The 17,731-nt window shown below is 44.0% G+C and overlaps 1 protein-coding gene across 7 annotated transcripts in view; it reads right to left on the bottom strand.

Moving 5' to 3' along the window:
- Pde4dip (phosphodiesterase 4D interacting protein) overlaps window positions 1-17,731 on the bottom strand; it is a 201,453-nt gene that overhangs the window by 110,791 nt on the left and 72,931 nt on the right. For all 7 annotated transcript variants that reach the window (XR_003836187.2, XM_029475071.2, XM_085835632.1 and 4 more), the window contains one exon: window positions 2,699-2,775. Coding sequence is in view for 6 of the 7 variants with exons in the window: in XM_029475071.2 (XP_029330931.2) it covers window positions 2,699-2,775 (77 nt within the window). In the remaining variant the exon portion in view is untranslated. The remainder of the gene's footprint in view (window positions 1-2,698; window positions 2,776-17,731) is intronic.

The following is a 17,731-nucleotide window of genomic DNA, read 5'->3' as shown; positions in this document are numbered from 1 at the left end:
CAGCTCTCCTAGAGGGACTTGCCAGCAGCCTGCTTCCTTGCTGTTTGGGTTTATTCTATGTAGGTTGCCAGGACATGGTATCCATATCCACAGAAATGCACTCCTTCACAACCAGGAATGCGCAGACGACCTGCCCTGAGTCTGGGCTGCCTCTAAACAGTTCTATCCAGTGTTCACAGGCCCCGGCGGATAACAGACATCTAATCTGCATACACTCAGGTTTTGGCTGCAAGTAGCTTCTCTGATATCCCTAGGAATGGCTGTCCATGCACCAGCATGAAGAGGGTAAGGTATCAGCAGTTTATTTATAGTGAACAACAGCTGTCCTTGGATATCTGAGGATTAGAAATTTGGGGGCCAAATCAGGTGCAGAGTTATCTTAATTCCGGTTAGGTTTTGTCTGTGTTTTAAGTCATTTTGTGAGAACTACGAACCATCTTCTTGCTCTCAGAGTGAAGAACTACATTAAGTCATAGGCTTATAAATCACCAGCGAGTCTTCTAACACACTTTAGAGGTTAGGTCAGGAAGTTGTCCCTGTGGACATGGACTGGACTTCCCCAGATAGTGTGCAATTGCTTTGTTTATGGTGGGTACTAATCGGCACCACCTCAGAGGCGCCCCATCTTCTGGGGTCGGTATCGTATAGCCTTTGCCAAGTAGGAAGGGACAAAATGCAATGAAAGAACCCAGGGATCCAACAATGGCAACGCTGTGAATCAGCTTCTCCTTTGGCCCCACATCCCTTGAGCCATTCACCTGACAGTCAAGGAATGGGAGCTTTAGAGAGTGGAGGCTCTATGTTTTCATTATTCTGAGATATTCAGTTCTACTCCCCACAGCCCAGCTTTTCATGTTTCAGAATACTATGCCACCTATAGCATAGTAGATATAAAAATAATGTAAAACCTTGAAGCATTACAGAAGTCTCATTATGCATTGCTTTATTGTTATTCAAAGTTTTCTAGAGCCTATAACAGCAGGCAAGTGTTCTTAATGGATACCACCAAAGATTCGACCTTAATAAGAAAACCCTGTTATGTATTATTTTGGGTGTTTTTTGTTTGTTTGTTTGTTTGTTTATTTTTTGTTGCCAATATCTTGCATATACCTCTCATCTTATTTAGCTATCCTAAAGTCCAAGAAATACTATCGATACAAAAGGTCTATCAGATCAGATCAAACATATTTGGATTACAGGCTATATTCTAGCACTATCATTTAAAACTGCCCTTTAGACTTTCTTTCCATTTATTGAGACAAAGTTTCATTGTGTGGTCTCCTTCAACATGAATTTGCTACATGGTCTGGCTGGCCTTAAACTCCTCATTTCTTGCCTCAGCCATCTCAGTACTAAATTCACAGGTGTATACCATAGTGCCTGACTAGAGCAGCCATCTTGATAGAAGTATACAAAAGAAGAAAAAAAAAAAAAGATCAAGTTTTCTTCTTGCAGGACTCTGACTTTACTCTCTTAATAGAAGCGGTTTCCAAGAGTTTGTAGCAACCCTCAAACTGGTTTGATTTCTTTCCCCTATATATAAAACAAAGCAACTGTACTGTCATCGTTGGCTTTAGGGCTCAGATTGTCCCACCTGGGAAAGTAAACCTCAATTGAGGAATTGTCTCCATGGGACCTGCCTGTGAGCTGTCTTTAGGGGCATTTTGTCAATTAGTCACTGATATAGGGGGTGGGCAGTGCCATCCCTGGGCAGGCGGTCCTGGGTTGGACAAGGAAGGTAGCTAAGCAAGCCAGGAAGCAGTGTTCTTCCACCATCTCTTCAGTTCCTGCCTTGAATCCCTGCCCAGCTTCCTCCAGTGGTAACTGTTGCCCGACAAAACAATTTTTCTCTGATCCAAGTTGGTTTTGATCAACAATTTATCACAGCAACAGGAACACAAACTAGAACACACATGTTTGCCCCACAAGGCTTGTTCTATAAACATTCACGTTTCCTCCTAGCGTTTTTTTTTGTTTTGTTTTGTTTTGTTTTGTTTGTTTTTTTGTTTTTTTTTAGCAAGATCAATATGGAGTTCATTCTTTTTAACAGCTGTGTAATAGGCCACAGGACAGATACACTGAAATATCTTCAGCCATTGACTTACTAATGGATGATTGCTTCAAGTTTTCTGTCATTACAAAGAAATGATGCAGACATACTTTTGGTTTTATCCTTTCATGAGTGTCTTCAGTTACAAGGAATAGTTTCTCTAGGGATTATCTGATTTTTTTTCTCACTTTAAAAGTCAATAAACTGTACCAAAAATGATGTCCTAATCCCTATTTTCACAGAAGAGCATGAGAGTGACCATTTTCCCTGAACATTACGCTTTGGATCTTATCAGACTGGTCATCTCTGATAAATGCTATTTGCAAATATCTCAACATTCACTTCCTCCTGATTAGTTCTTTCCTATTTAACAGGAAACTTACAGTCTCAGGTCTGGGAGACCTGCTTATTGGGGGCAAGGTGTGTCTGACCACAGCAGACACATCTGAGAAACAGACACACCCAAGGGAAAGAAAACATGAAACCCAGAGCTTCAAATCGCAAATTAGAGCCGACATTCAAATGTGAAGTGGAAGGTTCAGGACTTTGGTTTTAAATTGGCTACTTTCCGGTGAGTGAGTTGGAGTCTGGGCTGGACCGAGTTCATGCATACACATTGCTCTTCACAGAGCTCAACTCTCTACTCACCATGTTTTATCTAGATGCTGTTTCCTGTCCTGGAGTTCTCGTTTCAGGCTCTCCACTTCAACCTTCAGCTCAATGTTCTGAAAAGCAAACACATTCACCATCATTAGCCCCCAGTGCTCTCTAACCTGCTTCCTGTTTGACTTTGGCCTTGGTCTACAGCATCTCATCGCAGTCCTTTTCAGATATCCAGACAGATTGGCAAACGAACTCTCGAGTTTCAAGATTTCCTGTCTGTAAGTCACTGCCTCTGGACAATCAACACCCCCCTAGACCATCAGCTCTATCTTAGAGGACAGATATATAACAAAGCAAAAGTTTCCTGCTGATATAGGAGACCGTACACTGTACCTTAAAAGCAGGATGCCCTCGCACAGGTTCCCAATCTGAATACTGTCCATTTTAGTTTTTTGAGATAAGGAGTGAAGAGAAATTAAAAAGGGCCGGGGAGGGAGAAAAAAAGACGTGGAATTATGACTCTCATGTAATTCATGGCGTGGTTTACCTATTTGTCTATACTTCATGAGTAAGTATTTCTGTATAAGTTTATTCTAAGTATAGCTTAAGTGGATCCCAAACTATGCTTGCTTATCATATCAGCAAGTCTTGCCAGCACTACATTAAAATATCTAGGGAAATGTAAGTACTGAAGAAGAGGGAGCTGGGGAGGAAGGCACCTCTTTTTCTGTGTGCTCCCAAAAGGAATACCCACCCTCTTAGCTCACAGAAAACCTTCAGTGCTTAACTTAAATGGGAAAGGCACTAAACTGCACCACAATGTCAGCATTTAGAATCACAGGCCAGGGCTGGCACACTTAGCAATGCACAGGACTTCCATGATGCTTGCCATGACCTGCAGAGTGCTGTGTAAGACGAAGCCTCAAGACCAGAGTCTCTGCCACAATCCACCTTAAACACAGATCTCCCTAAAATGATGTCCCCGCCTGCATTTACATCTGAGTTCAACTTGGACTGAATTAAAAACACAACAGACTAGTCAGCTGACTCTTTCCAAGTTTTCGATTTTAACTCTAAATGGATTTACGTGCTTATAAAATTCACAATGGGGAGATCTCTCTTAAGAATAATATTTTCAAAAACTTTCCCAATACAACTCATGAGAGAATAAATCCAACAAATGAGCCAGCTAACAAGGGACCAACTGACAAAGAAAAATGATCTGCCTAACAGTCATTCTCGCCCCCTCCGCCTGCCCCCACCCCCACTCCCCACCAAGGCCTGGGGAGGTGCTACTTCATCTGTTATGTTCCCATGTGGTTTTCTATCCATGCTTCCTTGTCTTCATTCTCCCTAGTGAGCTGTAAGCAAAATCTTCTTTCTATTCCTCACAAACATGGTATATCGACTGTACAGTATCTTTGCATGGAATAACGCCTGTTTAAAGCTCAGGGAAAAGAGGCACCCGGGGTCCTTAGAGTTTCTTGCATGACCAATCTCCCATGCTAAAAATTCACATTCCAAACTCCAGTCTTGTTTCATGGACTGAGCTCTGCTACCCAAGGCAGCGACATAGGATAATGTTTTGAGATTTGGTGAAAAACTTTCAATCTGAAGTCTTTTAGCAATTCAGGGCCAGGGATATAACTTAGTGGCAAAATTGCTTGCCTTGTGAGGCTGAGGACTAACTAGAGTTCAAATCTTTAGAAACTCATATAAATCACAGTTGGGTATGGCCGTCCTCCTGTAATTTTAGCCTTGGAAGACAAAGACAGGATTTCCCTAGAGCAAGCTTACTAACAAGACTAGCCATAGGGGTGAGCTCTGTGATTGATCGAGAGACTTTATGTCAATGAATAATGCAGAAGAGTGTGATTTCCTACATCAAATGCAGGCCTCCATATGCATGTCCATGTACACATACATACACACACATACACACACCCACACCCCACGTGCACACCACACGCACATACATGAAAAAATGTAAAATTAAAAAATAAAAAGATTTTCTGTTTTAATCTGGGAACAGTTTCTGGATGCTGTTCTACACACTCACTAAGACCCAAGGTTAAATAAACAGGATTCCAGCCTCACCTTCTCCCTCTCATTTCTCTTCTCCCCTGTGAAAGGCCCCGTTCTCCTTCTATGTACTACATGGAGCTCAGAGGCTCCAAGGTCTCAAGATCTGAACATGAGCATTTGACAGGAAATTGAATATGGACTGGATAACAGCTACCATGAAGAAACTCTTTTCAAACTCTCTGCAGATGGCTACACTATGCTGTTTATATTTTAAAACAAAAATCATATCAGAGGTCCACTCTGATCCATTGCCAAGCAAGGTCAAGTGATGTCTGCAAGCTACCATAGGAAGTTGAGAGCAGGAGAAGACAGAACATTGCAGTGAGATTAGAAGAACAAAGTCCACTGGGAAGTGTTGACACTACGGACCCAGAACATGGTCTCAGTACATGAGGCAGGGACAGGAAAAGCTATTCTTTTTATTTTTGTGCACATTTAGAATTTCCCATAAAGTCAAACAGGGTGTTTACCCTACAAAAAGATAAGCGCTTAAAATTCTTTGCATTTTTTTTCTTTCTTACTTCTGGAATTAAACTCAAGTCAAGGCAAAGAACATTTGGCTCCCCACAGTGGCTCCTTTAAACCCTCTGAGATACATAGACTGGTGCTGCTGAGTCCATTTCCTGGGTCCATTTCCTGGTATTGGTGAACAAAGAGAATAAACCTGCCTCTCTGCTCAGTGCTGCCCCCTCCTTCAAACAGGACTTCTACTGACTGTGAAGCCAATCACGCAGCTGTCCTGCATGCCATAGGGCTCTGCCTGAGCCACCCGGGCTGTGGTATCTTTTCTCCTTCTAAACTTGACCTTACTTGGATCCACCTCAAGCTTCCTCCTGTCTGGGAAACTTTCTGCAGCACAAGATGAACATAATTCAGCATCCATACTGAGGGTGGTATCAGGGGACACATGTATGTATATGTATGTACATTTGTAATATACTATATGTGTGATACATGTAACATGAAGGTAACATGTAAATGTTGTAATATATGTAACAACATGTCAGTATACATGAAAAAATCAGTGAGTACAATAGTCACTGGAGATTAAAGTTGCCAAACTGCAGCACTTTCCTTGGCCCCGCAATTGTGAGCTCAGGGAATTCTCTGTAGAGTCCAGGGTAATTCAGGGTCAGATCTCGGGGAACCTACTGCACATTTAGAGACAGGAGAAGCCAAAGAGGAGCAGGCCTTCCACAAACAAGTCTTTACTTGAGACAAAAATAAGCATAGCAGAAATCTCACCCTAAGCAATACTGTAAATTAGAGAAACTCAAGAAGGAATATTTTAGTGGGTGGAAGAGTTTAAGACGTTTGTGAGCCCCCACACACCCCCCCACACACAGGTCTGTCCACCCCAGTGAGCAGTAGCTGTTAGCGTATGAGCTTCCCCTCTCTAGAAAGGTAAGGTTCATAAGAGCTCTTCATACACAGAGGAACTTCCTCTTTCAGATCTCTGATCACCCTGGGGCAGATCATCTCTGCAGAATGTGGTAGGGCATGCCGTGTTTTCATACAGAGTTGTATCCTCCTGACTGAGGTGCAAGATGGTGGCGCTTGTAGGATCCCTAGAACTCATTTTAGAAGTTTCTGAAGGAATTCTTTTATGAATAAAACTCCCTTCTAGTCACAACATTTCTAAGCCAAACAGAACTCTTGTAGGTACAGATATCTAGTTCTGTTATTCGTGGTGTGACATTTGAGAGACATCCCAAAGCTTTGTAAACATTTGATTCCTTCAGAGTGTGACCTTTCCCTTACAATGCCACCTGCTCTCCCTGTGACCTCTGTGGTGTGAGACATCCAGGGAGCTGGACTCATGTGCACAACATTAACTTTCTAGACTTTAACAGGATAGAAGACTTGGTTTGTGAAGTACAACTCCTGCCTTCCCACAGAGTCTATGCTCACCATCTTCGGTTGTATACTAAGGCCCCAATGAGGCACAGAGGTTGTTCCAACATGGGACAAGTGTCCTTCTTTGCCAGGGAAGGAACAACAGTGCACTGTCTTCAGGCACAGTCAGACTGTGCAATACCAGGGTGGTGCCCCGCCAGAGCCAGCTTGAGTATCCAGTCTCCCAAGGAGATGGAAAAAAACCAAGTGGAAAGTTTGCTTTCTATAACAGTAGGCCCTGTGTCCAAACTGACACTCTGTTCAGGACACCACATCTCCAGTCCAACCTTCCTCAGTTCTTCCTGGGGTTGGTCCTAAAGCCACGCTGACTGGCTTTGATTAGGTCAACACAGATGTTTATATCTGAGAGCACTGATGCCCTAAAATTAGGTATTTGGGTAAATGTGACTAGGGGATGGTGTGTGTGTGTGTGTGTGTGTGGGTTGTGTGTGTGTGGGGGGGGTTGTGTGTGTGTGTGTGTGTGGGTTGTGTGTGTGTGATGTATAAAGACAAAGCAAAAGGGAAAGATGCAGGGGTGGGGGGAGGGACAGACAGACAAAAAGACAGAGAAAAGTGGCAGAGGGCAAGGTAGCTGACTTGTGAAATGTCAGCATTCCCTTATTCCCCTCCCCCAACCAAATACTTAATAAGCATCAACCCTTGTATGTGCAGGGCACTCTAACAGCTTTTAGATATATCAAGTCTGACACAGCCCTCACAGAGTTTATAGCCTAAGTCTAATTAAGTTGTTGATTTATAGTGGACTGCAATAAGCCAGAGAAAACCCAGCATCAGATGGCTGCACAGAAATGTGCACAGGTGTCAGATATAAATAGCACAGATACACAACTTATTGTGAATTCATGTGACTCCTGACTTCATGCTCCAAAGAGACACCACTAAACCCACAGACAACATATCACACTCGGCTGCTCTCTCTCCCAGCTCTAGTTTGGGATATAAATATGAACTGCAGCACCATCAAGGGAAGGTAAGACTCCAGTGCTGAGTCAGGGGCATGGAAAAGATGGCTATCAGCTGGGGTGTAAATTCCGACTCTCACACCTTCTACTACATTGAAAGACAGAAAAATGCAGATTTAGCCATTTTTCAGAGCTAGCTCATCTTCTGTCTTCTAGAGATCATCTCTTCAGGGACTTTAGTACAGTTCCTTCAGGTTTTAATTTCAGGTATGCCAAACTAAATAAGATGAAATGAGAATGTTGACATATTGAAAGTATTCAACAATGTAGTTTCACACAGTAATCAGAGGCATGAACAGGGAAATAGCCGATTCTGACCAACACCCAGTTTGGGAATTCAATTAAAAAAGATTAAAATGAGGTGTGCTTGGAACTTGATGTTAGAGGAAGCTATACATGTAGGGGTACATATATCTATACCTATACATATACCTATACATATAATATACATATATGTATTTTATTTGTATGTGTATATGTATTTTAGCTCATAGCAAAACTGTACAGGACACTTAAGGACCTCCTACCGACGCTTTGCCCCATATATATTGCTCTAAAACATGTTTACTTTTAACGAAGGATACATGAGGAAAAGTGAGGTACCCGGACTATTTTATTTAGACTCTGTGCCCAGTGGTCCCAAGATCCATGTTGTCTTTCTCACAGTGACCGGTGTGTCACAAGCTATTCATTGTCTCTGATCACTCTGTTAGCTTCTTGGTTAAGTCCCAGAGCCTCTGCTGATCTACCCCAACCAAGCTGGCAAGTGAGAAGCCGTGCACACAAATACCAATGATCTCAGTGAGCCTCTCCCCTCCCCAGTACATTCCTTAGCAGGACAAACCTCCCTGACCTGGCTGGAGTCTATGTTCATAAATAGGCCTGGCTGGGCTTAACTTAGTAACTTGCAGGCCCCTGGTAAGAGCTGGGGTGAGGCTGGAGCCCCTGCAATCCCCCAGGATACTTCACAGGAGACAGGCGCCCAGCCCCACTGCAGGAGCTAAAACGGATGCTCCCAGCGATGTATTTCTCGCAGCTGTTTAAGAGCTGCATTTCCCAGGAATCACCCTTGCTTTGCTTTTATTACTCCTCGGGCAGCAGGTTTAGGACTTCTATGGAGTATAATGACTATATTAAAGGCTGGGCAAATTGGCACATACCTCTTATCTCAGCACTCAGACGGGCAGATCTCTGTGAATTCAAGGCCAGCTCCTCTACATAATGATTTCATGCTAGCCAGGTCTACGCAGTGAGACCTTATCTCAAAAGCCAAAACACCCCAAACATAAATACATTTGCCAATATGGCCGGCTGAATACTTTTAAGTTCTTGATGGGATCTGACATGATCTGATGTTGTACTCTAATGTCTGATTCCTGCTTTGAAAGCCTAGTCAAATGCCAATCCTCTATTCATCTGTTCATCAAGCAACTTTGTGAACTTAGGCCTCTCCTGGGACAGTTGTTACCCCATAGACACCCCATATCTGGGCCACTCAACATGGCAGGCACAGACCACCAATGGCTACTGAACCCTGGAGATGTGACTAGTGCAAACTGTGAAAGGACAGTTCACAGTGGATTTTTAATAGTCATAAAAGAATGTGGAAGCTTAAAAAACAATAAAGAATCTTTGTTCTTTGATTTTATGTTGAACTTACAATGTTTAAAATACATTATTACCATCAACTTTACATGGCTCTTTTCAGTTTTTTATTATTCTGATTTTCATTTCATGTGCACTAGTGTCTTGCCTGCATGGATGTCAGGTGAGGGTGTTGGAGCCTCTGGAACTGAGGTTACAAACAGTTGTGAGTTGCCATGTGGGTGCTGGGATTTTAAACCGGAGTCTTCTGGAAGAGCAGCCAGTGCTCTTAACTACTGAGCCATCTCTCCAGCCCTTTCTGTTGAGTTTTTTAAAAATGTGGTCACCAGAGAATTTCAAATGGCGTGTGTGGCTTCTATTATATTTCTTCACATTTGTAAGTACATTGTGTGTGGTCATGTTTGGTGCCTTGCCATTAATCCTGTGGTTCAATCACACCAGAAACAGCTACTATATATAGCTTATTAAGCACCTAACACTTATTAAGTCTTTGGTGAAACATAGATAAACAAATGTTACCACCTTACCACTCTGCTACTTGTCCTCTGCCCAAAGAGTGCCTTGTCTCTGACTGCCTGTCTCTCAGGGCTGCAAAACAGGTTAAACAAGTGGGATGCTTCCAGTGACTACAAAGGTAGCACTACCAAAACAGTAACACTGTGTTCCACACAGCCTCAAGCCAACCTACACCAGGCCTTAATAGTAAATTCCTTTCAACCATCACTTACAGAAACGACTCCAGTTCGTTGGGAATGTAGCAAAACTGCTGAGTGACAGCAGATAGGTCTGAGACCTCCCTCTCAGTGTTTGTGGGTATGACATCCCTCTCAGCCTCCACTTGCTGCTTCACCATGGCTAGCACATCCTGCCTACAGAAGATATGACATCTTTACCAAATGAGCTGCTGTCGCTCAAACTCTGTCAAGGATTTCTACTCGCTGGTGGCCCTTTTCTCAGTTATTCACTTCCTAAATCTACCAGGCCCTCGGTGCATTTCCAGGAGAGTCAGGTTCAACTGACTTCTCCCAGCAGGCAGGTACAGGGGAGGACATAGCAAGTTGGAGAAGGCAGCTTCTCACCCATCCATTCTGCACAGCTGTGTCTTACCTGCAGCTTACTGGGCATCCAGAACCTCGCTACACAGATCTGGGATTTCTCTTCTGAGCTCAGTGATATTTATGATGAAAGGTATGGAGGATACTTGGTGCTGATCTAGCCTGAAAAGCATAGTCTATGGGGAGTTCTAAGAAACCTATTAATAATAATATTAATAATAATAATAATAATAGCTGGGCAGTGGTGGCACATACTTTTAATCCCAGCACTCAGGAGGCAGAGGCAGGCAGATTTCTGAGTTCGAGGCCAGCCTGGTCTACAGAGTGAGTTCCAGGACAGCCAGGGTTACACAGAGAAACCCTGTCTCGAAAAACCAAAAGAAAAAAAAAGAAGTCTTTGTTTCATTTCTTAAGTTCACTAAAATCGGACTTTTGCCTCCAGTGCTTCGCCAAGGCGGCTCTAATGGAGATTATGGATGGCGCTAAAGCCAAAGGTGAGCTTTTAGTCATCAGGCTCCAGGAGGTTTTCAAAACTTTGAGCTCTCCCTCTTCTCAGTTTTTTGTTTGTTTGTTTGTTTGTTTTTGCTTTTGTTTTTGTTGTATAAATCTGGCTCCAAGGGGCTAGCACTGGCTACTGGCTTTTCTCCCCACAGGAATCTTTTTTTGCTTATTTTTTCCCCTTTCCCAGTGTTTATGAATATGAGTGTCCCTTTCCTCTTCAGATGCTCCCAGTCCCTTGGTGATCCAACGGAATCTCAAAGCTTCCGATACCATCTGCACGCTGACACCATCACAATTGGTGTCTCTAGCCCAATGCTTTCCCCAGAAGTCCTGACAGAGACCCAACCACTTGCTTGTTGTGTAAGATATCTAATAAATATCTCAAACACAAAGATTCTAAAATTGAATACTTACACTTCTACCTCAAACCTTCTCCGTCTACAGCCTTCCCTGTCTCCGTTATGGTAGCTCTTCATTTCTGTGGCCCTCATCAATTCCTGTCTCTCTCTCACACACTCCACATCGAATCCATCCATGTAAATCCCACCGGTTCTGCTGCCATTCCCACTTCTTCCTATGCCGAGTGTTGCTTTAGTGTGAACACCATCAGCCCTCAGAACGGACTATAGCAGATGTTTGCTTTCCTACATCCCATCCCGGCCCTTCTACACCCTGCTTACAAAGTTATAACCAGATTTTATCTTTTCAAGGTCAAAGTCAACTGCTACTTGTTAGATTAATCCTTGATCAAAACTCTCACTACCCTATGTGACTGAGTAAAGTCTAAAATTACTAAAATGACACCATCACCACCTGATCTTTAGCAGCCCCGTCTCCTTGGAGCACACATTCTTTTCCTTCTCCTGATGCTTTGGCCATGATGACTCTTCTGTTGTTTATTAGCCTGGAAAATTCTTCCCTGAGTTATCTGGTTGGCTAGCTTCCTCATCTTCTTCTAGTTACTATTTTAAAATCACTTTTTTGGCAGTATTTTATAAATTTGAATGTGTAGTTTTTCTATGACCTACAGTTTCATACCCAAGTGAAACCAAATACCATGGATGCTCAGAGTAACCTTACTGTGATAGCCAATCACCGGACACTCCCTACATGGTTGATAACAAATGGATAAACACATTGTTTGCCATCATCTTTCAGAGCACTAGCAAACAATGAGAACGAAAGCCCTATTGATACAAATAACATCAACGAACAACCACAGGTTAGATGAAGGGAGCATGAGGTGCTCTGTAATTCCTTTGTATGGAATCCTAGAAATGAGAAGACTGACTTACAGACAGAAATCGGATCAGTGACACCCTGCAGCCTGGTAGTGTAAGGGGGTTAGCATCACAGGGATATACAGCAACTGGTCCTGAGTGATTTGATATTTTCATTGTGTGATGGCTGCTTCCTGGTTGTTAACACTTGTTAAAAATTCACTGAACTACATCCTTAATTTTAAAAAAAGAAAGAAAGCCAGGTAGTGATCTCTGGGGGTCGAGGCCAGCCTGGTTTACAAGTTATAGAACAGTCAGGGCTACATAGAAAAACCCTATCTCAAAGAAAAAAAGGAAGAGAGAGAGGGAGAGGGGGAGGGGGAGAGGAGGGGAGGGGAGGGAGAGGGGAGGGAGAGACGAGGGGAGGGGAGGGAGAGGAAGAAAGGAAGAAAGGAAGAAAGAGAGAGAGAAAGAAAGAAAGAAAGAAAGAAAGAAAGAAAGAGAGAGAGAGAGAGAGAGAAGCAGCAGTGGATAAAAGAAGTAGAAATGCAAACAGCCAAGTGCAGAGGCAAGGAGCTCAGAATGAAGGCCCCATGGAGGATATTCTCCTTGCCTCAGATCAGGCTGGAACTCTATAAATGCCATGCAGTGAGGCAGGGACTGGGTCCTCCATTGGTCACTCACTTGTATCTTCACTTCCATTCCTACTCTAACTCTACAAAACAAACAAATTACAACAGACATGGAGGGCAGAGACGTCAGATAGACTGTAATGAGGGCTCGCTGTTCTGACTCCCAGAGCTCATGCTTCTGTGATTTCCCTCCCTGTGGTCCAGGCAGGAGCCAGGACTCGTGTCTAATCAACTGGATATGGCAAAGCTGAGGGAGAGATACACTTGGGAGTTTATTAAGTTTTTTAGACCATCATGGCTGCAAACAAGGTTAAGAGCTTCTCCTTTGAGAGTTGAAGTAAGTCATGATAGAGGGAAGGCCCACAGAACAAGACACAATAGGTGATTCAAGACACCCCAGGCTACCTCAACCTACCTCATGCTACAACCCTTTGATACAGTTTCTCGTGGTGTGCTGACCCCCAACCATAAATTTATTTTGTTGCTACTTCATAACTAATTTTGCTGCTGTTATGACTAGTAATGTAAATATCTGATAGGCAATCCCTTTGAAAGTGTCCTTTGACCCAAAGAAGTCCCGACCCACAGGTTCAGAACCACGGAGCTAACATTTAGGAAGAAGCCAAGGGCCTCAATTCTACAGCCACAGGAAATAAATTTTGTTGACAACCTGAAGGAGCTCAGAGGATTCTTCTCCAGACAACACTGCAGACTGACCAAGACTGTGGCTGTTAGGACTCAAGGAGACAATTCAACTAAGCATCCAACTGAAGGGGCCTCACAAGAGCTCACACATGAGGCTTGGACTCTGAACCTCTGAGAAAACTGGAATCTAAATAAACCTCTTTTCTTTGTAAGGTTCCAGCCTCAGGTATTTAGTCACAGTAACAGGGAAGGGACGAGTACACAGAGCCTTTTACACTGTTCTACCCCTTTATTCCTTTTCCCCCAGGAGGATTTTCACTTCATGGTTATTTACTTGGAACATTTACTGTTCATTGTCCGTCCATGATAGACAAACTCCACAAGGTCTCGTCTGCTTTGGGCATTAGTATTTACCGACCCTCCCCAGTAGAACAATTGTTTTATTGCTTTGTGTGTGTGTGCATATGTAAGTGTATGTGTGCATATTTGTGTGTGTGTGAATGCACATGTTTCTGTGTGTCAAAAGACAATCTCAGAGGTCATTCCTGTACACACACACACACACACACTCACATGTGCACAAACACGCACATGCACACACACAAAACCCTAATGTGCCGGCTTAAGCCATCTTATTTTTATCTTGGCAGGGACAGGAAATAGTTAATTACTACCTGTCAGAAGCACTGAAATGCACTCTACGTCTGTTGTTCCTCAAGATGGAAAAAAAAAAATCCCAATTCTTCTACCCTTTTCGATTTTGTATTTTGTTTGCTTGCTTGCTTTAGTCCAGGCCCAGGAGAATCTTAGTTTCTTCTACCCCAGTTTCCAATAGTGGGGACTCTACCGGTACACTGTCACACCCACTTTATGATCCCATCTTCCGTTTAATTTTAATATGGTTTGAATCACTTCCTGTTTCCTCTGAATTTCGGGGTACACAAGCCTGGCAGGCCACTCTATACTAAGGAAAGCCCTGGCTCCATTACATTCCAGGAGGCAATTTCCACCTGATTCAAACGTCAAAATAAGGTGGACGCCATCTTCTCCCACAAACCCATGAGTAAGATGGCCACCTCCTCCTGCCATAGTCCTGGCACAAGTCACTATGTCACAGGTATCCCCTTACAAAGTGCTTTCTCTCTCAGTCACCCTGATACAATGGGAGCTCACCCCTGAAAAAACATCATTTGCATTTGAAAGAGTGGCAGACTTTAAATTCTAAATAACTCTTTGCTTATTAAGTGGAGAATTAGGCCAAGTAGCTGCTGGGATAACAGGTAGACTCCCTGTGCACATGGGGTCCTGTGGAAAAATTGGGGAAGGTCAGCTCCCTCACAGGCTGCTATGTGGCTGAGATTAAATATAGATAAAAATGTATAAACGGGAGCCTGGCACATAGCCTTCTCTAAATCCCTCTACTTCCACCCCTGGGATTAAAATGGAAAGCATTTAGCATTTTGAGGAGGCAATGAGGCACAGCCTGGGACTAGAAACCCCTTCTAGAGCTACAAAACTACAAAGGGGTCATTTTCTGTAGGACTGTTTATTTTCTTTCATTTTATATCCAGACCCTTAGGCACTTTAGACCCTTAGGCACTGACCCCTTTAAGAAGTAGGAAGAAAAGAGAGAGATTAGGAAAAAGTTGAGGGCCACAACCCAAAGCCTGAGGAGGAATCGCATTGTTAATTGATACTACCGCCTTGAAAGAGCAGCAGTTCATGCAGGTCTCTTTCCGTGGCAGACCCAGCTTTCCCAGGGATGAAGGAGCCCCTTCTACTCTTCCCTCCACCTTCCCAGACAGTACAGAAATGAGTCATCACAGTCTCAGCTATAGAGTACCCCAAGGCACCAATGGTCGGGCAGCAGCCTGGGCTTTCCCGTGGCCCAGGTAGGAAGGATTAGAAAGACAGGGCTTAGAGCAGACGCTGTTTCTCATCAACTTGTGCTTTACAGTTTTGCTGCCTTTCTAGACTTCAGGAAGACTCTGGATCCAGCTCTGGGCCCACTTGTTCCTGGCTTGGGAGCAGGGCAATGATGTGGTCCCTGTGGCATCAAGTGTGGATAAGACCAAGTTTGCATCTATGCTGAGCAGAGATACTCAGCTTGGCAGGAGAATGCCAAATAGGAAATATCAGCTGGAGCGCGTTTGAGAAAGGCAGCTACTGTGGCTTTGTGGAGAGGACCTGAGACCTTGCAAGGAAAGGGGATGTGTAGAGGAGCTGACCTCAGGCCTTCTAGCAGGCCCATAGTCTTTGTATTAAAGATTATAGCATTGAGTCTGTCAGCATCCTCAACATTAAAGATTTCCAAACCTCTCTTGGGCTGTTTAAGACCCTATGGGCATGAAGACATGACTGCTACATGGTAGCAGAACTTTCCAGAGGGCTGGGAGACGGGAATATGGCATTACAAGATAGCTTGTGCCTTTTATTTCCTCCCAATTTCCTCAAGCCAGGTTTCCAAATAGCTGGTATGGAAGTTGCCCAGTGAGGCCCAAAGTCACTTCTGAAGTTGCTTGGCCAAAAGCCACCTGACTAATGCTCAGCTATCCTCAGAACGCTATGTACCATGTCTGCCTTCCAGCGTATGATCGGATTAGCTGCTATCTAGCATGATAGGGTGTGCTCATTTCCAGTTTTCACCTGCCCCCATCCATCCTGCGCTTTCCCCATGTACCATGTAGCCTCATTTATCCATGCACTTGAACTTGTTTAGATGAGGTGAGACTAGCCAAAGCAAAAAAGCAAAACCCACATAGCTTAAAAAAAAAAAACATGGATAAAAGCCCTGGGGAGAGGCCACACACAGGTGGAGAAACTAAGTCTTTTCTTTTGATATCACAGTATAGTGTTTGCCTTCTGTGAACAAGTCCAGCGCTTATTGTGTATGTTCTATTATGGCCCGTGAGAGACAAGGAGGAAGTAAAACTAACTTCTCACAAGCACAGACATTTCTTGAATTTTTGTTGTAGCTTGAAGAATTTTTTGTAAGCATCCTGGCCAAGAGCTTGTGTCTCCTGGATTTCAATCTCAGCGTGGCACCTAATATTCTGTGCTGTACACAGTGAGGACATGATCGCTCTAAGACACAGTTGAAGAGAAGGGTTAAGTGATTGAAGATACAAGGGAGCATACAGCCAGAGTATCAAGTCCTGAGCAGGAAGAGCAGGAAGAGAAGACCAAATCCGACCATGAGAGGAGAGATGAAGACTGATAAGGCAGCAGAGAGAGAACATGGAGAAGAGACGGCCTACAAGTGCATGGCTGAAATGGCAGTGCTACACAGGAACCAGAAGCTGTGGGAAGGGAAACCCTGGGAGCTAGAGAAGTTTAGGGTAGGGGGTAGGTGAGAGCTGAGAGCAGCCACAGGTACTGAGTGAGCCTGGAGGCCAGCATGTGCTTTGCTATGCTAATAGACACCTCAGTCAACCATTTACCCTCAGTCTTTTGAGCCTGATACATTTGAAATAAGGCAAATCACCATTCTGGACCTAGGTCTCCTTATCTTTAAAATGATAAATTCGTTCATTATGGGGAAACTGAAAGTCTTGCATGTGGCAACTCTCGCTAAAATTTTTATAATGAAGTTTTTTCGGAGAGTGAAGGGCTCCTCTGGATTCTCTCCAGCTCTAAACAGTGGTCCTAGGTTCTTTCTCTCCCATCTTTCTGGCTATTCAAACGCACCAAGGCAGAGTTTTCACCCTCTTCCTCTTGCCTAGACAAGATGCTGATCAGCAAAAGCTCATTTCCTGCTCATAGCAAAGCGGGTACCTGTGCGATACTGAATCTCCCAAAACCACATTAAAAAGACCCAGCTCCACCCATTTTGTTTTACATTCAGTAGGAAAACCTGCTTCTGAAAGCACAGACTTTCCCCTAGCAACGGTGCTAATTATAACTCTGCTACCTGGTAACAACACTGGCTTCCCTGGCATTGGCTGAAGCCATCCCAGCCCCTCTGGCACCACCTCTCCTAAGACTGTGTGTGTGTGTGTGTGTGTGTGTGTGTGTGTGTGTGTGTGTGTGTGTTACAGAGAAGCAGAGAGAGGGAGGGAGGGAGGGAGGGAGGGAGGGGGAGAGAGAGAGAGAGAGAGAGAGAGAGAGAGAGAGAGAGAGAGAGAGAGAGAGAGAGAGAGAGAGAGAGAGAGCTGCCAGGTATCCAGCCTCACAGATTTCCCCATGTCAGTCTGGGTCCAGCCAGGGAGTTAAACACAGAAACCAGGGGTTTGGAAACAGTGGCTTGACCCAGCTAGGCATCTCTCTCCTCCCAGTCAATCATGAAGTCCTATAGGTATTTTATCTCCTAAGCAGAGGCCCCTTCCCGCTGTGCCACTGCCCTGGCCTCACTTGGCCCCTCCCTTTTGTTTGCTCATTTGATCTGTCCTCCTTTTTTCTCTGTTTCATCTCACTGAGTTCGACATTCCCACCCAGCAAGGGCATCTACCACAACCCA

This window comes from Mus caroli, unplaced genomic scaffold (assembly GCF_978045245.1).
Source record: "Mus caroli unplaced genomic scaffold, Mus_caroli_1 scaffold_3, whole genome shotgun sequence".
NCBI classification, from domain to species: Eukaryota; Metazoa; Chordata; class Mammalia; order Rodentia; family Muridae; genus Mus; species Mus caroli.
This window is presented reverse-complemented; position numbering and strand designations above follow the sequence as displayed.